This window comes from Leptodactylus fuscus, chromosome 5 (genome assembly GCF_031893055.1).
Source record: "Leptodactylus fuscus isolate aLepFus1 chromosome 5, aLepFus1.hap2, whole genome shotgun sequence".
In the NCBI taxonomy this organism is placed as follows: domain Eukaryota; kingdom Metazoa; phylum Chordata; class Amphibia; order Anura; family Leptodactylidae; genus Leptodactylus; species Leptodactylus fuscus.
The window spans coordinates 54186286-54209573 of record NC_134269.1 but is presented as its reverse complement, the minus strand read 5'-3'; the positions used below and the strand labels follow the sequence as shown (position 1 = coordinate 54209573).

The 23288-nt window shown below is 45.0% G+C and overlaps 1 protein-coding gene across 1 annotated transcript; it reads right to left on the bottom strand.

Annotated features, from left to right (window-relative positions):
* Nucleotides 1–4617: 4617 nt before the first annotated feature.
* LYSMD4 (LysM domain containing 4) lies at nucleotides 4618–21124 on the bottom strand. Its single transcript, XM_075273195.1, has 4 exons — nucleotides 20996–21124; nucleotides 16085–16133; nucleotides 7702–7987; nucleotides 4618–6503 (listed from the first exon to the last, which is right to left on the bottom strand). The coding sequence occupies exons 3-4, from the start codon at nucleotides 7972–7974 to the stop codon at nucleotides 5937–5939; spliced, it is 840 nt and encodes a 279-aa protein (XP_075129296.1). The 5' UTR covers nucleotides 7975–7987; nucleotides 16085–16133; nucleotides 20996–21124; the 3' UTR covers nucleotides 4618–5936.
* Nucleotides 21125–23288: the final 2164 nt, after the last annotated feature.

The window sequence follows — 23288 nt, the reverse complement described above, 5'->3', positions numbered from 1 at the left end:
TGTGGGGGACCCGACGCGACTGGTATTAAGCATACCTGTATTCTAGATCTCTCCTTACTGACCATGTAATATACAGTCCATAGTCATGTGACATACACAGGTGCACAGCTCCCTACAGGCGGATCTAGAAAACTGTGGAATTGAGCCAGGAAGTATATTGGGAAATTGTACAACTTTGTATTATGCAAACAATAATATTGGTTGGAAAGTGGACAACCCCTTTAACTAGGTAAAGAAAAAGTAATACAATTCAATGCGTTTTCACTGCAATTCTTTTTTTTTTTTTTTTCAGCATCATATATTACAGTGACGGCAAACCTTTTAGAGGCCTAGTGCCCAGACTGCAACCCAAACCCCACTAACTTATCACAAAGTGCCAACACGGCAGTTTAATCTTAATACTGTGTGGATCCACAAAATACAGAGGTGGGAACAGGGCTTTGCAGAGCTTTAAATAATACAAACAACTTTGTACTGAGAGGCCTCTACATCTGGTACTTGTATATATAAGGAATGGTCACTATTGACATCGTACAGGTCTGTATTATAGTGACCGTGCAATGTTATTACATACTGTAGTAATATCACATCTACTATAAAACAGATACTGTGTGATAGAAATAGTGAAGGGCCCCCAGACAGTACAATCTGCCCCACGGTGGCCTCCACACCGTACAATCTGCTCCACATTGGGCCCCACACGGTACAATCTGCTCCACGGAGGCCTCCACACGGTACAATCTGCTCCACGGAGGCCTCCACACGGTACAATCTGCTCCACGGAGGCCTCCACACGGTACAATCTGCTCCACGGAGGCCTCCACACGGTACAATCTGCTCCACGGTGGCCTCCACAAAGTCCAAACTGTTCCACGGTGGCCTCCACACAGTACAATCTGCTCCACATTGGGCCCCACACGGTACAATCTGCTCCACGATGGCCTCCACACGGTACAATCTGCTCCACGGTGGCCTCCACAAAGTCCAAACTGTTCCACGGTGGCTTCCACACAGTACAGTCTGCCCCACGGTGGCCTCCACACAGTACAGTCTGCCCCATGGTGGCCTCCACACAGTACAATCTGCCCCATGGTGACCTCCACACAGTACAATCTGCTCCACATTGGGCACCACACAGTACAATCTGCTCCACGGTGGCCTCCACAAAGTCCAAACTGTTCCACGGTGGCCTCCACACAGTACGATCTGCCCCACGGTAGCCTCCACACAGTACAATGTGCCCCACGGTGGCCTCCACACAGTACAATCTGCCCCACGGTGGCCTCCATATGGTACAATCTGCACCACAGATGGGTGCCCACAGAGAGGGCTCCGAGTGCCGCTTCTGGCACGCATGCCCTAGGTTCACCCACCACAGATATATTAGCTGTGTTTCATTATGTGTGTCCTTAGCTTTAATTTGCTTTACACCGTATGTGCAGGATATTTCTTTTGCACTGATTTCCTTCACTTTTACTTACACTCATCACTTTGCTTTTTTTTTTTTTGGCCTGAGAACGTGGATGTGATCTATCTAAAGTAACATCTTATGGCGCCTTTATAACATGCAACTTTTTTGCGCCTTTTTAAAAATGATGTAACTGCACGCTACTATATAATCAGAGTCAATAAGTCTGAAATATCTGTTACAATGTTTCCCCGAAAATGAGACAGGGTCTTATATTATTTTTGGCTCCGTAAGATGGATTAGGGCTTATTTTCAGGGAATATTTCACTTTTTTCCATGAACAACAATTCACTGACCTCACCCCCTTATATACAAAACATTTAGAGTGGGCAACTGCCAATGGTGGATGGGCTCTCACACTCAGATCGGAGTCACTCCTGTCAAAATTGTTACTGTTGGGTCCCTTGCCATTGCAGCAGTGTTCCACTGCAGCCAAGTATAGTCGTTGGCGCCCCCTGGTGACCGGAAGCAGCCACAATTGATTGATGCCAGCAGGAATAGCTGCTATGTGTGTGAGAGCCCAGCACTTAATTCTCTCACTAGTGCCATCTTGTACAGATAGCTCACTTAAAGCCAATATCCAATTCTTTTGGGGGGGTATCTTCTTTCTTTTTGGGGCCCACTTTCCTTGATGAAGGGTCTACTGCAGGGGTCCTCAAACTGCGGCCCGAGGGCTACATGCGGCCCACCAAGCACTTCTGTCTGGTCCCACCGACAACGCCGGCAGGCTTGCATTTATAATGAAGCTCCTGGGGAGCTCGGGCCAGGCCATGGAGCGCACTTCACTTTACCTATTGGAGGGCACCGCTCCCAATGTCTGTGCGATTTGCTCTGCCTCCGGCCCACTATTTAAAAAGTTTGAGGACCCCTGGTCTACTGTATCGGTTCTGCTATATTTTCTTTACATGCTTATTTTTGGAGTAGGACTTATATTTCAAGCATACTCCAAAAATTTTCGGGTTAGGTCTTATTTTTGGAGAAACACAGTAGCCGTGGAAATCTTCATCTTGGTGAATTTGCACATTTATTATACGTCATACACTGTTAGTAAATTAGGTGCACAGAAGTACACCTCAGAAAAAGGCACACGGAACTAGGAAGGGGTTTTTTACCTCTAAAAAGTTGCTGTTAAAAACAAAAATGTTCACCAACGTTCAAATCTGCGTTCCATATGCCGTTCGGGGAGTCCGCATGGGGACCCCCCGACCGGAATACTGAACACAACTGCAAGGGCTGTGTAGTGAAAGCACACGGACCCCATAGACTATAATGGGGTCCGTGTACTTGCCGCGCACTGCCCGCATAAATCATGTGGACAGGAAAGTAGATTGTGAACTATTTTCCTGTCCGCATGATCCCTGCAGAGATCTGGCTGCAAGCACACGGAACCCATTATAGTCTATGGGGTCTGTGTTCTTTCACTGACACACCGCTTGCAGTTGCGTTCAGTAGTCCATCCGGTGGGGTCCTCATGTGGACTCCCCCGGAAGGAATACCAACGCAGATGTGAACGAGGCCTTAGTCTTGGTTCCTGATGTGCTATCTAAGCTCTGTAATGTCAGAAGGGCGGTGTCAGGCAGGAGCAGGCAGGGGTTGGACGCAGAGCTCCAATCAGAGGCAGTCAGCGTCAGAGCTCAGAATCACAACCCCTTGTCTGTTCCTGTCTAACTCTGCCATCCCGACAATATAAAGTCTAAATAGCTACCCAATATGCTTATTACACTGTCAAGTGGGTGGTCTTAGCCTGGAACACACAGGGACCACACACCTGAAATTAGCATAGAGGTGCTGAAATTAACAGCACTGATTGCTCAGGGATGGTGGGGACTAGAGAGAAAATTCCAACTGTTCCAGAATCAGTGGAGGAGCGGCTATTAACTGATAGCAACTGCTAGACTAGGCAGAAGTGGTGAAAGGTCCCTTAAGAAGAAGGTAGGTCCAAAGCAGAGCCCTGGTAAATGACCATATGGTGCGTGTCACCTGATATATTTAGTGAATATCTGTTCCATCACCTGTTTCAGTAGTTAGAGAAGCTCAGCAACAGCACACAGAAACAAAACCAGATGTTTAGGAGTGTTGTCCATAGTCTAAAATATTTTGGATGGTTTCTATGTGCTGTTACTTTATCTGGATACTCCAGACATTTTTGTACTGCAGTACTCTACCATAGAACAGATGGCGCCTTCTGTGTGTGGCTTCATCTAATAGTTACAGACCATGGTTGGAGCCTGGCTGGTCCATGGTCTTTGTGTCTGACCTCCTCCTGTGATCTAATCTTGTGTTTAGTTCTTCAGTATCAAGTTGTAGAGCCTGGACTATGACTTTTTTCCCAGTATTCTTCTGGAGATCAGTGGTCATCACTTAATCCCTATACAGATGTGTGTAGGAGGGCTGTCTCCATTGTTAGGCCACCATCCACACACCATTTAGTAGGATCCAATGAGGTTGTTATGTTAGATGAGATCTAGGAATAGCAGATGATGAAGATTACATTAGACACTTATCCCTGGAATAGATTTCTGGGAGGTCAGGAGACCACTTCCTTCTATGGAGCATCCCTCAATAGTGAGCCCAACATTGTCCCCAGATGAAATATTTCCAGATCACCAATAATAAGGAACCATAAAACTATCTGATGTGATCTTGGAATGAAGTACATACAGTGTTATATTGCACAGAAATAAAGTTTATTCTCCCCCCCCAACTCTTATATAAAGTCATAAGTACACAAGTATTTTGGTTTTCCTTCACAGAAGAAAGATTTTATTTGTATTATTGTAAACGTGTCCTGAATTTGCCCCTGGGACTGTGCTTGTGGCAGACATGGAAGGTCAGCCCATCTGCCTATGTACGTCTGAGCTGGGGAAGGAAACTTGCTGAGTAGGATGTGCCTGAGGTAAACATGGAGGTGGCAGACATTCAAAAGAAAAAAAAAAATTATATATAGCACTTGAAGAGGACTTTGGTACTGACATGGGATTGGATGCATGGCCCGAGACAAGCTGGTGACTGTGTTGAGGTGAATGTTGGCAGACACTTCCCAGGACTTCTTTAGCCCCCACTGGGTTTTTGTTACATAACATTTATTATGTGTTTGTGTCTATTATAAATGGAGGTTACAGTGACAGACAACATACCTTTGTTTATAGGTCACCTTTGTAGAAAAACAACTTTGAAGTCTTTAGGGCTCATTCAAATGGTGGAAAAGTTTTCCGCCTTTTTTTTTTTTTTTTTTTTTTTGCGTGGCTAGCCGCAGCGGGATGCCGATGCAATCCATCAGCATTCCCTTGCAGCATTGCACTCCTGATTAGGTCCGAATGAATGGGCTTAAACAGGAGCGAGTCTGGAGCCGCGGTTGACACAGTTGTGGAATCTGCAGCTAGATAGGGTATGTCACTTCTTTTTTCCACTACTAGCTACTGGAGAAAAAAAAAAAAAAGCAAGCGGCTCCCATTTTTGCAAGCGGATCTACCTGCAAAAAAACTCTGTGTGAATTAGCCCTAAGCGTATGAGGTAGTTGGTACTCCAGGGCTGTGCCTGCAGCAGCGACTTGCTCCTCCTCTAGGCTGGGGGATGTCTGAGCAGTGGTGCAGGGGGCTGACGGCCGCTCCCAGTGCGCCAGCTGCCTAATTTGCATTACATTTCATAGTTTGTTTTTTTCTAAATCCATAAAAGTGATAATACAAAGTATGTTGTAATCAGTGTAATGAGCTGTTACATTAAAGACTCCTTTTAATGCTCAGCCCCTTCACAGAAGCAAGGAACTGCAGCACAACCCCACTTATATGTCACTTATTTTTTGGTATATTGTCCCTTTGGGGTCATAACACAAACACTAAACATTAGTGTGCAATTCTCTTCTCTTCTTCAACAGCACCAGGTTAGTAACCAAGGAACATTGCATTCTTCTTCCGCTCTATGAAAACATCCATAGGTTTGGTCCAGGTGTTATCTGTACTTATGTTAAGCCTATGGACCCACCACTATGGCCATGTGCACAGGACCCTATCCTGCTGTATTAGCTGGACAAACTGGAACAGAAGATTACAAAGCTTAAGATCACTAAGAGTTTCTTTAAAAAATATATATATATATAATGACCTAAAGTAAAGAAAGTAAAATGGCTAGGTAAATGGTAGCATAAAATCAAATGATGGAGAAATAAAGCTCTAGTCTGCAACACAAGGACATGAGGAGGAATTTAGCAGCACTTCATAACCTTCCGGAGCACTGTACAGGGATGACATCTGGAGGCTGGCTCCTCAATGAAGGTGATTTGGTAAGACACACAATATGGGATTTAGGGGGGTGAGCCCATAGACAGCATTATGTTGATTTATATAAAAGAAACCTTTGATGAATACCCGGGGGGGGGTAATACTGTGGAGTTCATATACTGGTTTAGATAAAGAAAGGATGTAGTGACAGGCTGGTTCTGTTCTTAAGACAACGGTACCTCCTACACATCTTATCCTTCTGTCCCAACTGGTCTCTGTGCATACTGTAAGGTTTTTGGTATATGATGCGCCAATTCTCTACTTATGTTTGGCGTAACATGGAGTGTGACATTGGTAGAGGGCGAAACCTCTTGAGCTTTCCATGTTTCATAGTAGATAATATAAAATACTGGCAGTACAATCCCTATTAGAAGCATAATACAGACAGCATTCCACCATCGTATGCCCCAGTCCGCTCCAAGGTTGGGGTCTTTGTGCCTCACGTTGTTGGAGAACTGAAAGCTGCTTGTACCAAGGTCCAATGATTCGCTGAACTGGTTCTGAGCTGCAGCCTCAAGGTTCTGGTCTATCTTCCGGAAGTAGCGAGTTATATCTTGGTTTTCTGTTGGGGTGACTGATGCCTCATCACCAGACTCAATGACAACATCTACAGAATGTGCTGATCGGCCATTATGTACATGCGGCTCCTCATGCTGTTCTGTTAAAATGCCATGTACCTTGACTGGAATCTTGATGGTCTTTAAGGCGTACATGTCCTGCTCTGTCAAAAAGTTGTTTATCCTCTTAATATCGGCAACCTATAGAAATAAAAGGACATATGGAAGAGTGATAGAGTCTGCAGAGCACGGTACAATATACGGTAAGACTTCTTAATACATAGCATCTCACTACAGAAGAAATCACACAGAACTTCCCCCAATGAATCCGTTACCATTAAACTAGTCACCACCTCAGGCCAATAAATAGAATTGCTGTAAGGGGTAAATTGTAATAGGGCTAAAGAAACAATGCTTCTTTCTTAAGAAACAATGCCGCACCTATCCAGGGATTGTATCCAGTACTGCAGATCATCTTCACTGAAGTGAATGGCACTCAGATTCCATGTGTGAAGAGATATGGCTCATTTCTAACCAGAAACATTGACACTTGCTTATTATTATGATGTCTATTATATCCTGACCTGCCCTGTTAACATGTGTGCTCTCTACAATTCTGTCAGTAGGCCAAGTACACTTGTTCAGCCATCTAATGTGTATGGGTATCTTAAAGGGCTATAACCATCTCCAGGATCATAGTCAGACTGAAGTGTTTTACCCAAAACATTGCTTTATCCATCTTGCTCCATTTGTCAGATACAGCTGAATATGTCTCCTCAGCATTTACAAATCATTGCCTAGGAGTCAGACCACATGTAGCACCTACCGCACTGGCCAGGCTGGTGACATCAGTCCTTGTTCCTGGGCACCTCTATTCTCTTTACTGTGACGGTTAACTAATGGAGCCTGAAGTGCATTTAGTTGCTGAGCCCTGATAAGGCCTAGAACAGTTGAGCTTTGGCTCAAAATAACTGCAGCAATATCTGCAATGTGGGGCCCCTGGCAGACGAACGTGGGCAGTCTGTAACTGAACAGGATCTGCGGAAGCACGGCTGCAAAACTGGACAGGAATAGGGCCTGTTCTGAGGTTTGCGGCCCAGACTGTCAGCCTGCACACTGATCTGTGTAATATACAGACGTGTATGGGGCCCATATGGGTCAGTGTGCTATCTGTGAAAAACTTGGATACTGATGTAGCAAGGGGCCTAAGTCATCCACACACCTACACTACAGGCACCAATTGACAATTTCCCATGCCAGGCATGGGCTATGTCTGATGTAGGATCTCAGCCCCACTTAGCAAAGAGAAAGAATAATAAATCTACTTCTGACAATACATTGAGATTCATTTATTCTACAGTACAGAAATATGATGGAGAAACACAGTACAAGTTATTACCTTACAGCCATAGCGCAGTGCCAGTTTGTTAAGGTTGTCATTCTCTGTAATGGCATGATCCAAGAAGATTATGTCACCAACTTTTTCCCTTGATGCATTCTGTCTGTGAAGCTCTCCTCCCCTCGCTCGCAGCTCCATGACGTCGAACTCTTCTTCTGAGGAGCTTTCCAGGTCTGCTGAGCCATTAGTAAATGTGTAAACATGGTTTCCATGAGATGAATGGATTGCAGTTGGAGGATGGAAGGAGTGAGAAGGTCCTTTTTTCAGACGCATGGTTATTACAGCCCTGGATAAGCAATGAAGAAACGGAACAAAGTTAGTGAAACAGGTTACATAGGATAAGAGAGTCACTGACGGGTAATTTACTCAAGGTACTAAACTAGATCACTGTAGGAGTAAATACTAAAACATAACTTTTACTAATATTTGTTTAAAATTGGCCTATTAGGCCAATTTTAAACAAGTATTAGTAAAAGTTATGTTTTAGTATTTACTCCTACAGTGATCTAGGTTACATAGGATAAACGACATGGAGGAATTGTGCAGCCTCAGGCAGTGACATCTGGAATCACATGGACACAGATTCTTAAACGCTGAAGGTCAACGCAATTGAAATCTCATCATATTACAGATCGTGTAGCTTACCTACTGAATGGTGTCCAAAGCACACAAAACCTACTGCATATCTACACAGATACCATTATTGATAACATGCCTGCTGAAGTGTGTACACAGTGGGAAGAACACATTCAACAACAGCTCTGCAGGTAAATACTGCAGACACATGACAAATAACAGGTTCATGGGTGTCTGCCAGCTATCCGCACGTCAGCCGATACTACATATTAACATGCAACCACAGGGGCCCAGGTCACTACATAAATATCCTCTGACTATCATAGATTTCTTCTTACATGGGCCATACAGTCTGTGTTATTTTCAGCACTAACCAATATGCTTATTAGACTGTCAAGTGGGTGGTCCTATCATGTAGCAGACAGGAACCACCCACGTGACAGTAGGAAGCCTAGCAAGGGTCCCAGAGGACAGACTACCACAATGCGTAAAGAGAAGAAAACCCCTTTTAAGCCAAGTTGTACACGACTGAGCTAACCACGGTCTGTGAAGGAACGGAATGGGCGGCGCATGGATGTCATCCATATGCCGCCCCTGCACTGGCCGTGTTTCTGCAGCCCCTTTCATTCAATCGGACTTGTTCCATATTTTGCGACCCAGACTGTTGGCCTGCACACAGGACCATGTAATCCACAATCATGTGTACAGGCCCATAGAAATGAATGGGTCAATGTGCTATCTGGGGAAAACCTGGAATGCACACAGACCATTCATATGCTCGTCTGCCAGGGGCTTAACTTTGTCTAAGCTGAGGATGTTCAGCTTTGTTTTAGGGAAGCGGACCGCCCACCATTATAAATATATGGTAAGAGATTATCCAGCACAGACTACTGAGCTAAACAATGGCATTTTCAGGTTTATAACTTTACTACGATCTGTGAGGAAGATCATCAGATGGGATGAACCAAGTGTGTGCTATTGCTTCAGACTTCTAGTGCAGACTACTAAAATGAATTAATACAGGTGTAAGAGAAGCGCGATCCAAGACTTAACAAGCCTTGAGTCAAATGCCAGCAGTTCAGTGTATAGTCCTGCGTGAAGCGGATAGTTATGTTACATGCTAGGTTTATAGCTGCAGGGCAGATTACAGCAGAAGGCTTCTTCCTTCAGTACACCCATGTCGATTTCTTACAAGCAGGTCTGTTGACATTTCCTCCCAAGAAATGACTGTGTACACAACTTTTCAACAAGTGCTCATAGACACAGCCTTGTATAACAGCTGTGAATACGGAGCCATGCCTCTCTGTGACGTAGTCCGGGATAAATATGTACTGGCACACATCCATAAAACCAAAGGAAACCACAATTAGAGCAGTGAATTCAGAGGTTTACATAATGTACATCAAACAGAGCTCAGATGAATCGACTATTTCTCTAACAGAATGGGACGTCACCAGGAACTAAGAGAAGAATAGTTCAAGTCTATAAACACAGGGTTCAGCATAAGGCCAGTAAGAGCCTCCAGTGCAAAATCTGTCTAGAATTACGGACAAAGAAGTCCTGTGAGTGCGACCTTGTCTGGCAAAATCCCAGAGAAAACAAGGGATAGCCAACAGATCCCATTACTGTCAGTGAGCTCCACTGCATTTAGTGGGCACTACGGGACCCCAATGCTTTTATTTAATAGGCAGTGTAGATCTAATATCGAGCAGCATAATGAACGCAGGCGCAAGGGGTGCAATGGCAGCTGGAGTGGTACGGGACCCGATTGAGATGACCAGGTCCTTGCAGCACCATGGTAGCAATCGGGGAAAAGTCTGGTTCCCTGACTGCCCTTACATCAGCACACCTCACATGAGCAATGATGTCAGCACGTCTCACGTGACCGCTGAGGTTCAAATCACAGTCCCCAGAACTGGCATCTGGGTCGTGTGAACTCATTCGCAGACAAAACATGACCAAAGACAACAGGATAGGGCTCGTTCACATCTGCGCCCGGGACTCCGTTCTGCAGGTTTCCGTTTCCTGCACAAAACAGGGCAGGAGATGAAAACCTGCAGGCATCTTTCAAACCCATTCATTTGAATGGGCTTGAAAAGTGTCCAGCTGTGAGCGCCAGTGATCATTTTATGCTCTCCGCCGCGAAACTGTTTTTTCTAAACCGCACACAGAGTCGGACATGTAGTACTCTGTGTCCGGTTTAAAAAAAAAAAAAGGTTTTGCCGCGGAGAGCATAAAACGCTCACGGCCAGACTCGGCATGACAGGTTTCCGTCTTCTGCATGCTATTCACGCATACAGTGGGGCAAAAAAGTATTTAGTCAGTCACCAATAGTGCAAGTTCCACCACTTAAAAAGATGAGAGGCGTCTGTAATTGACATCATAGGTAGACCTCAACTATGAGAGACAAAATGAGAAAACAAATCCACAAAATCACATTGTCTGATTTTGTAAGAATTTATTTGCAAATTATGGTGGAAAATAAGTATTTGGTCAGTTACAAAATGTCATCTCAATACTTTGTTATATATCCTTTGTTGGCAATGACAGAGGTCAAACGTTTTCTGTAAGTCTTCACAAGGTTGGCACACACTGTTGTTGGTATGTTGGCCCATTCCTCCATGCAGATCTCCTCTAGAGCAGGGATGTTTTGGGGCTGTCGCTTGGCAACACGGACTTTCAACTCCCTCCAAAGGTTTTCTATAGGGTTGAGATCTGGAGACTGGCTAGGCCTCTCCAGGACCTTGAAATGCTTCTTACAAAGCCACTCCTTCATTGCCCTGGCGGTGTGCTTGGGATCATTGTCATGTTGAAAGACCCAGCCACGTTTCATCTTCAATGCCCTTGCTGATGGAAGGAGGTTTGCACTCAAAATCTCACGATACATGGCCCCATTCATTCTTTCATGTACCCGGATCAGTCGTCCTGGCCCCTTTGCAGAGAAACAGCCCCAAAGCATGATGTTTCCACCCCCATGCTTTACAGTAGGTATGGTGTTTGATGGATGCAACTCAGTATTCTTTTTCCTCCAAACACGAAAAGTTGTGTTTCTATCAAACAGTTCCAGTTTGGTTTCATCAGACCATAGGACATTCTCCCAATACTCTTCTGGATCATCCAAATGCTCTCTAGCAAACTTCAGACGGGCCCGGACATGTACTGGCTTAAGCAGTGGGACACGTCTGGCACTGCAGGATCTGAGTCCCTGGCGGCGTAGTGTGTTAGGGGGCGTTCACACTACCGTCTGTGTCCGACATGTAGTGTCCGCTCCTAGTGTCCGCTCAAAATCTGTCACGGACACTAGGAGCGGACACTAGATGTGTCCGTGACACCTGTCATTCACTTTAATAGGCATCGGGTGCGTTCTTTTGCACTCCGTGCCCGTCCTTCTCTGTCCGCAAGAGAAGATGTCCGACTTCTCAAGCGGACAGAAAAACCCTGCATGCAGGGTTCCTCTGTCCGCTTGAGAAGTCGGACATCTTCTCTTGCGGACAGGAAAGGACGGGCACGGAGTGCAAAAGAACGCACCCGATGCCCATTAAAGTGAATGACAGGTGTCACGGACACATCTAGTGTCCGCTCCTAGTGTCCGTGACAGATTTTGAGCGGACACTAGGAGCGGACACTACATGTCGGACACCGACGGTAGTGTGAACGCTCCCTTACTGATGGTAGGCTTTGTTACATTGGTCCCAGCTCTCTGCAGTTCATTCACTAGGTCCCCCCGTGTGGTTCTGGGATTTTTGCTCACCGTTCTTGTGATCATTTTGACCCCACGGGGTGAGATTTTGCATGGAGCCCCAGATCGAGGGAGATTATCAGTGGTCTTGTATGTCTTCCATTTTCTAATTATTGCTCCCACAGTTGATTTCTTCAATCCAAGCTGGTTGCCTATTGCAGATTCAGTCTTCCCAGCCTGGTGCAGGGCTACAATTTTGTTTCTGGTGTACTTTGACAGCTCTTTGGTCTTCACCATAGTGGAGTTTGAAGTCTGACTGTTTGAGGGTATGCACAGGTGTCTTTTTATACTGATAACAAGTTTAAACAGGTGCCATTACTACAGGTAATGAGTGGAGGAAAGAGGAGACTCTTAAAAAAGAAGTTACAGGTCTGTGAGAGCCAGAAATCTTGATTGTTTGTAGGTGACCAAATACTTATTTTCCACCATAATTTGCAAATAAATTGTTACAAAATCAGACAATGTGATTTTCTGGATTTGTTTTCTCATTTTGTCTCTCATAGTTGAGGTCTACCTATGATGTAAATTACAGACGCCTCTCATCTTTTTAAGTGGTGGAACTTGCACTATTGGTGACTGATTAAATACTTTTTTGCCCCACTGTATGTGGGGCTCTATCAGCATAATTTTGCTGATAGAGCCCCTTTAATGGGGCTGCTAGAGGTCCCATTGACATTGAAGTAAATAGTTGCTGCGGTAAGAGAACCACCTTTAAGACCGGGGCCCCGCATGGCATAAATGCTGCGATTTGACTGTGGCAGAAATGCCGATGAAAAAAATTGCAGCGTTTTTCAGTCAAAGCAAAATAGATGGGATTCTAGCAAATCCCATGCCCACTTTTCAGTAAAAACCGCGCTGTGGACATGCCACGATTTCCAAAACCGACATGGTTTTGGAAATCGCAGCATGTCAATTATAGCTACGGAAACACAGGCAGTTTTCCCATAGGTATAATTGAAACAGAAATTCAACAGAGGAAACCTCTGCGATCTTGCGGTCTAGAGTGATGCGGGAAGAACCTCAATGCCTCACCGCTGTTTTTGCTGCAGGACCTCATGTGGAGCCTTAGCCTAAAGGTAATATACAACTTGTCAAAAACTAATGGCCTATCCAATAGTGGATCTGTAGGGGTCCAACTCCAAATCCCCCTACCAATCAGCTGTTTGATGAGGCCTGTTCATTAACCAGGCACAGCACATTTTGTTACCGGATATCACACATAGCTCTTTCTTATTCCCTCGAATGGGACAAAGTCACAATACTCACAACAACCATATGAAAAAGTACGACATGTTGAGAATAAACAGTGTCCTAGACCAATGTAAAGATTGCAGTGCTGGCACAAGAGCCACAAGGGCTTCAGTCTCCTCAAACTGCTCATAGGCAGGGGTGCTGAGAACTGGACCCCCACTGATCGATAAAGGCCTATCCTAAGGAAAGGTCATCATTTCCTTTTCTTTGTTCCTATGTTGTATAATTCAACTGACTGCAGAAGGAGCCTCAGTCCACGGTTAGGTCTACAATAGAAGAGTTATACCCCAGCCCACATTAACGATTAAAAAGAAATTAGAAGGGATTTATAAGTGTCTGAACCATGGAGGCCCAAGCCAAGGACCCCCAGCAATCACAATAGAGGTCCGTCAAGACCCCTGTGTGTCTGGAGTCGTTGCACATGCGTGACCACCACTCCTTTCACCACTATGGCGCTGTACTTGGCACTTGCAGTACAATACAAATGAAAGAAGACGTGGTCATGCATATACAACATCACACAGGGAACCTGGGACCCTCCCTCGTTATTGATGGTCTTCCTAGTGGCAAGACATTTATTCACTCACCATCAGTGCTGGTCATGGGCAAACCATTTTAATACAATACCTAGTCTGGATGAATAGGCTTCAATCGTCAGTGCAAAGTATTATTCTTATCAGTAATCTGACCATCAGTACATACCGTATTTTCCGGACTATAAGGCACACATAAAATACTTCGATTTCCTCAGAAATCGAAAGTGCGCCTTATATAAGGCTTGAAGCGGCGGCACGCGAGGAGTTAAGCGGCGGCCGCCGGCAAAGTCTCCATGCCGCTTCCATACATTGCAATGGGAGCGCGCTATTCAAATAGTATTCGTTCATCTCTAACTATTTGAATAGCGCGCTCTCATTGTAATGTATGGAAGCGGCATGCAGACTTTGCCGGCGGCCGCTGCTTAAAGGGATTCTACTAGAGATGAGCGAGTACTGTTCGGATCAGCCGATCCGAACAGTACTCGCTCAACTCTAGATTCTACCATTAAAAGAACTTCTTCCCCCTAACCACGTCGGAATAGCCTTAAAAAGGCTATTCGTCTCTTACCTTTCCCATAGCCAGCACCGCCTTCTCCCTGAGCTGTGTTCGCGCCTTCCGTGTCGTCTTCTTTGGGCCTCATGGATGACGCATGCGCAGTCGGCTCTGGCTGCGAGAGCCTGTTAGAGAAGACTGCACATGCGTCATCCATGAGGCCCAAAGAAGACAGAGACGGAGCTGTGGAAGAAGGCGGCGCTGGCTATGGTAAAAAGGTAAGAGACGAATAGTCTTTTAAGGCTATTCCGACGTGATCAAGAAGGAAGTTCTTTTAAAGGTAGAATCCCTTTAACTCCTCGTGTGCCGAGCGCTTCCATTCATTTCAATGGAAGCGTGCCATTGAAATGAATAGAAGCGGCTGGCACGCGGGGGGTTAAGCGGCCGCCGGCAAAGTCTGCCGGCCGCCGCTTTCAATCATATAAGGCGCACCGGACAGTGCTGCGCCTTTCAGTCCGATGCGCCTTATATATGGACCTAGGCAGGACTATAAGGCGCTCATGGGTAATGCGCCTTATAGTCCGGTGCGCCTTATATTCCGCAAAATACGGTAGTCTAAGGTCACTTTCACATTACAGTCCGTTGCTCTCATCTGTCATAGGCTGAGAACAACGGACTTTAACACAGATAGAGGGGCTATGTCTGCATCAGCCATTCTGTAATGTAAAGAACATGATGGACATCTTCTTCTGTCAAGTTTGTTTACTTTTCTAAAGGAAGAAAGAAGTCCTGCACGCACGACTTTTTCTTGTGTTAGAAAATAAACAAACATGACAGAAGAAATCTTTTGTCGAGTTCTTTACATTAGAGTTAATGCGGACAGACGGTGCCCCAACAGCTTCATTCACTCATTCTATTGCTATTACAGGACAGATAAGAGCAACTAACTTTTCATATACTAGATGGCCTAGTTTATACCACATAAATGTGCCAAAGTTGGGGTGCAGGGTCTCATAACGCAAGCCACACCCACTTTCATATGAAGCCATGGATCTTCTTTCATGCAAGTGGTAGAAGTGTCTTCATAAATGTGACACTGTTTTTTTACTGCAAATTTCACCAGAATTCTGCAGCATTTTGCTTAATAAGTGTATGATCACATGGAGTAAAATGAAGAGGAATTTCAAGCAGAATCCCCCTACCCCGGAGAATCAGCAGCAAATTCCACCACGTGAACATATCTTAAAGTGGACCTTTCATCACTTGGGGCACATGCGGTTTTATATACCGCTAGAAAGCCAACAGTGCGCTAAATTCAGCACAGTCGGCTTTCACGATTAGTGCCCCAGGTGAAGAGCTATTGGTGCTGGTACTATAGCTCTTCACCGTCAGAAGGGCGTTCCTGACAGTCAATCTATGGACGAGTACTGTGAGGAGAGGGAGGAGGTGTTACACCCTTCTGACGAGGTAACGGCACCGATAGCTCGTCACCTGGGGCACAGATTGTGAAAGCCGACAGTGTGCTGAATTCAGCGCACTGTCAGCTTTCTAGCGGTGTATAAAACCGTATGTGCCCCAAGTGATGAAAGTTCCTCTTTAAATCTCACCCTGATTTTTAGTCAATACAAGAGTCACTGGGCCAAGAACCACATACGTTCAGGTCTGTAAGTCTGATTCAGACCGGATGATGGAGGAAGTCACCTAGTGTAAAATGTATGAGACTAGAAATGGTTGCTGAACCTTGTGTTACATCAGCTTATCACATAAATGTACAGTACATATACTTACAAGAACCATTACCGGTGAACTCCTAGGTGAATGAGAATATCCATTAGCTCTAGAAGAGAAAAACAAAAACAAAAGCCTGAGTGATTAAAATAAAAAGTGAGGCATTTCTCGCCATTTTGCCACTTCCCACATAAATCAGATGTACGTTCTCCATGAATGTGAATTCTGTGTATTACCAACACCTTCTGCACCAGAATTCTGCGACACACTACAGAGCAGATCAAGTGAATAGGATTTAGAAAATTCCTTTCAGATACAGGACAAAAATCAAACAAGCTCTATTTGCTGTAATGTAGTATAAAAGTTGCATATAAACCCCTGCAGACTCATTGCAGATTTTTTAGGGATACAAAAACAGATTTACTAACAGTATTCAAAGGTCTAAAGCCGTGGGATGCGTTCAGTTTTGACAGGGACACAATGGTACAGTCTCACAGGCATCTGTGACTGGTACTACAGTTCAGCTCCATTCAGTCCTTGACTCTGAGGCTGAATTCACAGGTCTGTAGTACAGTCACATTACATGGATTGGATTAAAATCGCAAATCCATTCCCAAACTTGCAGCACCCTATATCCTGGGAGGGTATTTGTTGCTATAATGCAATCTGTGTAGTACAGATGTATTACAGCGACACTATATGAAGAAAGGTATTGGGACAGGTCTTAAAATGGTTTTCCAGGAGTAGGAAAACGTGACAAACGCAAGAAAGGCTTGTTATAGGAATGAACAAACAACTGAACACCTTTATGTGTGTTTGCAGGGGCGTAACTACCGTGGTAGCAGCAGTAGCAGCTGCCACAGGGCCCGGGCCATTAGGGGGCCCGGTGACAGCAGCTACCGCTGCGGGGTTTTTTTTTTTTTTTTTTTTTTTTTTTTTTTAAAAGTCCGTTACGGGCCCTATTCACTTGCCGATCCTGACTGGGCCGGGATCGGCAAGTGACACCGCGGGGCCCACAGAGGCTATCATTATACTCGGGGGTCTTTGCAGACCCCCGAGTATAATGATCGGCGCACCGGGAGGGGTAAGGTAACATAAAAAACAGTGTTACTTACCTCTCCGCGATCCTGCCAGGCCTCCGTCATTTGTGTCTGACGTCACATGACCCAGGCCAGCTTCCCGGGTCATGTGACGTCTGACGTCATTAAAGCTGGACAAGAGTGGACAGGACAGCCGACAGGAACAGGTAAGCAACTGTCTCTGTTCTTTTAATGGTTTTAATCCCCCGGGTCTCCGATTATTATACTCTGGGGTCTTTTCAGACCCCAGAGTATAATAAATGTTTATAGGTGTCCGCAGTGGGACATATGGGGACACTATGGGGGATAATACTGTGTGTGCAGGGGCACTATAGGGGTTAATACTGTGTGTACATTGGACACTATAGGGGTTAATACTGTGTGTGCATTGGACACTATAGGGGTTAATACTGTGTGTGCATTGGACACTATAGGGGTTAATACTGTGTGTGCATTGGACACTATAGGGGTTAATACTGTGTGTGCATTGGACACTATAGGGGTTAATACTGTGTGTGCATTGGACACTATAGGGGTTAATACTGTGTGTGCATTGGACACTATAGGGGTTAATACTGTGTGTGCATTGGACACTATAGGGGTTAATACTGTGTGTGCAGGGGACACTATAGGGGTTAATACTGTGTGTGCAGGGGACACTAGGGGTTAATACTGTGTGTGCAGGGGACACTATTGGGGATAATACTGTGTGTGCAGGGGACACTATTGGGGATAATACTGTGTGTGCAGGGGACACTATAGGGGTTAATACTGTGTGTGCATTGGACACTATAGGGGTTAATACTGTGTGTGCATTGGACACTATAGGGGTTAATACTGTGTGTGCAGGGGACACTATAGGGGTTAATACTGTGTGTGCAGGGGACACTATAGGGGTTAATACTGTGTGTGCAGGGGACACTAGGGGTTAATACTGTGTGTGCAGGGGACACTATTGGGGATAATACTGTGTGCAGGGCTTACTAAGGGACATAATAGAGTGCGGAGGAGGGGGTCAGTCGAGGTCTTCGGCATTGGTTTGGGGAGGGGGGGCCCCATGTCAAAAGTTCGCCACGGGGCCCCGCCATTCCTAGTTACACCACTGTGTGTTTGTATTATATTTACCATTCCTCATTTCAGGCTGCTGCAATACCTGGTTTACACTTCTTGGTAGTGGAAGTGTCAGCGATTTTCCAGGTAATCCCTCCCAGCAACCACCCATTGCACCTCCTAGCAGTTTTTCATTCACACCCAGCAAATAGAAATATCCAGCCATGAAACCTGCCTTTACGCTAAGGCCCCACGTGGCGTTCCGCAGCAAAAAAGCGTTGTGGGAAAAACCGTGGCGGCAAACATCACGGTTCTTCCCACTGCGCTTTAGATAGAAAGTTCGCAGAGGTTTCCTCTGTGGACTTTGTTTCAATTACACCTATGGGGAAAAAGCCGGCATTTCTGTAGGTATAATTGATATGCTGCGATTTCCAAAACCATGCCGTTTTGGAAATTGCGGTGTGTCCGCAGCACGGTTTTTACTGCAAAGTGGACAAGAGATTTGCTATAATCCCATCCGTTTTGTCCTGACTGTAGAATGATGACATTTTTTTCTGCGGCATGTCTGCAACGTGGGGCCTTATAAACATTTCTAAATAAACAGTTCTAAAAATTACAAAAAAATTACAAAAAAATAAAAAATTAAAAAAAGAGGGAATACAGGGGGCACTCACCAGGTGCTTGTAGATAAAATACAGTCCTTTATTCCGTAAAGTAAATACAATCAATAAGGGGGGAGATGGATGCATAATCGGTATGGCAGGCAACGACCGTTTCACACAGAAATGGGGCTTTTTCAAGCCTTAAAAGCACAAGTTCGGCGTGAAACGGTCGTTGCCTGCCATACCGATTGTGCATTCCTCTCCCCCCCTTAATGATTGTTTATACTTTATGGAATAAAGGACAGGTATTTTATCTACAAGGACTCGGTGAGTGCCCTCTTATTTGTTGCAATTTCTATATTGTTGGGATGTAGAGCACCACCAATACATGGTCTCAGCCACTAACTCCACGATCCTGACACTTGGGTATCGCAACAATATATCTCCTCTGCTATTTATTAGGGTTGTTCAGTAGTGTCACCTGTTCCATTTTCCTTTTTGATAAAGTTCTAAAAACTAGCTCGCCCAATTGCAGCATGATACTACAATAAGACACCACTATTGCAACAAGTCTGAATTGTTTTCGTTCCTAGATACTTCATGATCAATAGCATGCGGTAGAATTGAAAAGTGAAAGGGTTTAGGAAGTACAGCAACTTTGCCACAACATATCAGACTACGCTAACATTACAGTGGGCTCTACGCGTACCAAGGTTCATAGTGCATAAAAGACACCAAAGCTCTACTGACTCATAACTACAGAGGACCAAACCTTCTCTGGCAGAAACCTCAGCAGAATAACCGTGAGCTTCATGACATGTATGTCCATCCCCCCCACAGTCTGGATTTGGTGAATGCTATGAGGTTATCGGCCTGACTGCATTGTGACAACTGTTTCGGTGGAGGAGGTATAATGTTATCAAGGGATGGCCTTTGTGGGAAAAGTTTGCATGACTGCGCCGGTGTACAAAGCAAGGGCTATAAAGGAATAGTTGGACATAGAAGAACTTGACGGGTCTCCACAGAGCCTTGAACATCTTTTTGATGAATCAGGACAGAGATTGTTGGCTAGCCCCTCTCCTCCAACATCCAAGTCTATCATCACAAATGTTCTTCTGAATGAATGGGCAGAATATTGTATAAATTCATCCCTGAAAAGTGGAAAACATTTTAAACTGCAAAGGGGGGACTGACCCCATAATAAAGTGAAATACTGCCTTTTACCACGAGTTCACATCTGCCCTCACATCCGGACTCTCTGTTTGGAGACTCCATCACAGTGACCGTCAAAAATCTATAATTGAAGAAGTGCTGCAAGTCCAACTTTTTCTTCCAAGGTTTCCAGTTTATAAAAACGGACAGCTGACAAATCCTATTACAGTCAGTGGGGTCTGTTGGCACCCCTGGTGTCTACTATTTTAGCAGTCCGGGTGTCCATTATTCCGGCGCCCAGAAAGATCAAAAGAACGGACACACAGGCGCGGATGTGAACATAGTGTAATGCTAGGAGTCAATCTACCTGTATACTGTTCAAGATGGTAAATCCACAAGTAACATAAGCCGTATTTCTAGAGTTGTGTAAAACCGCCACTATTAACAGAGTGGTGAATTCTAAAGGATAGGGACTAGATAGCCGTTAGTGAATGGAGTCACACCACAGCCCCTAGTGCGCCATGACTAGTCGTAAAAATATCTTGCAGTATTGGACTACAACTTTCAGTACACCACAGGTTGCAACGTGACTCCATAGGCTAACATTAGTAATCTATGTACATGTGATGGGAGTCACAGCCAGGCACCGTGTAATCCTAGCCTAAATGTTGCTGGTTACGCTCCCTGCTCCTGTATACCTGCTGGTGACAACCCCTGTCCCAGTAGTGATGGCGGTCACAGCGGTAGTCACACATCTTTACTGGAAAGAGATAATGCAACTACATAGCTGAGGAATCAAACTGGCCAGGATGACCCTACAATGAGCCCAACTATAGGGACAGATAGGCAGTGGTGCACTACAAGTCTCATCATAACTTTACAGGGGGTCAAGTAACCCCATAGTCCCATACAAGTCCCATAACAACGTTCTACAGTTCCTGTATATCCAGGACATAGCCTAGGGCTCTGGATATTTGCAGTCCCGTCACACAGTGTCCACCAGCAGCAGCTAGAACATTACTAGCCGGCAGACATTTGCCAGCTACATACAGAACACGCATACATTCCGCTAAGTGCCGGGAAACTACCTGCGCCGCGTACTCCTTTCACGGGCCCTGAATCCCCGGGCTGTGCCGTGCCCCGCTGCCGCTTTCCTCCTTCCTTTTCTCGGTTCTAGCGCACAGCCTGTTCCCAGCCACCTGGACCTGGTACACAGAAAGACGAAGCCACGGCGAACTTCACCAATCACAATCATGGATGATGTTACCACAGCCAATCACAGTTCAGCTAGCTCGCCGGATGGCCAATGAGAACGCAGAATTAATTTGCCGAGCCAATGAGAAGAGGCGGAAGTGCTGAGGTAATTTAGGGCAGTCTAGAAACTGCGGGATTGACGTGTCTGTCGATGAGAACAGTGAACTGAAGTGACGGGGCTTGGACCTTTGGCCTGTGAGACCTCGGCCATGATAGAAATGAGAAGGATTACGTGTATTTAGTGTCTTCTCTATCTGGAATGGCTGCTACCAGAGAATAATAGATTGTATATAGCAAATGTAGTGCAGTTACTAGTAATGTCCCATGTATCACTGCTTGTATTACTGCCACTACAATACTATTGCACTCTACGGATGTCTGGGCCGTGTTTGTAAGTGTGACAGTAGGAAATGCTGCCATATAAGACTGGGATCTCTGTAGGAGACTTTGCTGCAGGTTCCACGTAAAATAGGCGGAAAGTCCTACAAGGGCGACTGTTGTTACCACCAGTTTCAGTATAACACCAGCGGACACTATTATAGTCTATGGGGTCCCAGGTGTCCTTGGGTAACCACTTATGAAATGGACAGACTCTCTGTTTGGGGTCCCCATGCGGAGACAAACACTAGTTTAGTTATATTTACGGTTGTTACAACAAGGCAGAAAAACAGTGATATATCTCTGACTTACACTAAGGTCACAATTGCGTTCGGGTTTCCATTTGTGAGATCCGCTTGGGATCCCCATGAATGAAAACCTGATCCGCCTAAAAAAGCTAGACTATAAAAGATAGACTATGATGGGGTCCACCAGCAGGGCCGTTTTAACACATTGGTGGGCCCTGTGGAATGGTTTCATAAGTTGACCCCCACCACTTAGAAATATTTAACCTGCACAAATTATAATGCCCCTCAATGGCCCCAACATAGTATAATGCCGCTTAGTGGCTCTCACACAGTATACTGCCCTATCCAATATAATGTCCCCTTCCAGGTTGCCCTTACATTTTCATGTCACTGTCCAGGTTACCCCCCAGATTCATGTCCTCCCACCCTCCTGGTTGCCCCGACATCACAGTGTCATATATCCCCTTTAAGTTGCCCCCACACTGTCATGTTTTTGCAGATCCCCCATACATGTCATTGTTTGGAGGGATTGGTGTAAACAACCAAAAATAGGAAATGACCTATATCTTGATGGTATGTAACAACGGATTATCAAAATAATGGTCATGAGAATCGACTCCATTCACTGACAGTGAAATGAATGCTGTTGCGTGAATGTAACCTTAGACTCCATGCACATGTATCAGCCCTGCCCTGCCCTGCGGATAGACAGGTTAGAGTCACCTGAATTTAACAGTGTCTTCCTCTTGTGAATTGCTGCCTCCATTGGCGAGATGTCACCATTTTTGTCAATATGCAAATAAGCTCTTTAGAGCAATGAGGGCAATGCTGTATGTCCGTTGGAGCAACGCTCTCATTGCTTCAAAGAGCTAATCTGCATATTGACAAAACGTTGATTTCTTCGTAAGAGCGGCAGCAATTCACAATGGGTAAACAGTTTGATTTATGTAATTCCATCTTATGTATCTACAGGACTGGGGTGATAGGTTAGGTTATGGTGACACTCACTTTAAAGGGATTTTATGATTGCAGAAATACATTTTTAAATAAGTATATATTCCAATAGTCTTTAGAAAGGCTCTTCTAGGCAGACCTTTTTTCTTTATTTCTTTGCAGCCATTTTTGAATAAATTCCTAATTCTTGATATACAAATCAAGCACAAAGGGCGTTATCCCTGTGCTCCAAGCACTGCGCCGTTACACCTGAAGAATGCCTCCAGCTCGTTTCTTCTTCGCTGCCGCCTTTGAAAAAGATTCCACCTATTGATCCTCTTCACTGCATAACAAGCAGCAAGTGACGCTGTCAAGATCAAAATCTCACGCATGCTCTGTATGCTCATTCAAGAAGATAGCCGCCGGCCATCTTTCCTTTTCTTCTTGAGAACAATAATAATAATACATTATTTATATAGCGCCAACATATTCCGCAGCGCTGTACAATTTGTAGGGTTCATATATAGACAGATACATAACAAAGAACGTCATTTCACACAATGGGACT

What these genes read in the sequence shown, in the direction of transcription:
- LYSMD4 (XM_075273195.1), bottom strand. Translation starts at nt 7,974, where the DNA reads ATGCGTCTGAAAAAAGGACCTTCTCACTCCTTCCATCCTCCAACTGCA. An exon ending in CACTGCGCTATGGCTGTAAG is followed by an intron (nt 6,504 to 7,701) that starts GTAATAACTTGT and finishes TTATTTCTATAG; the next exon opens with GTTGCCGATATTAAGAGGAT.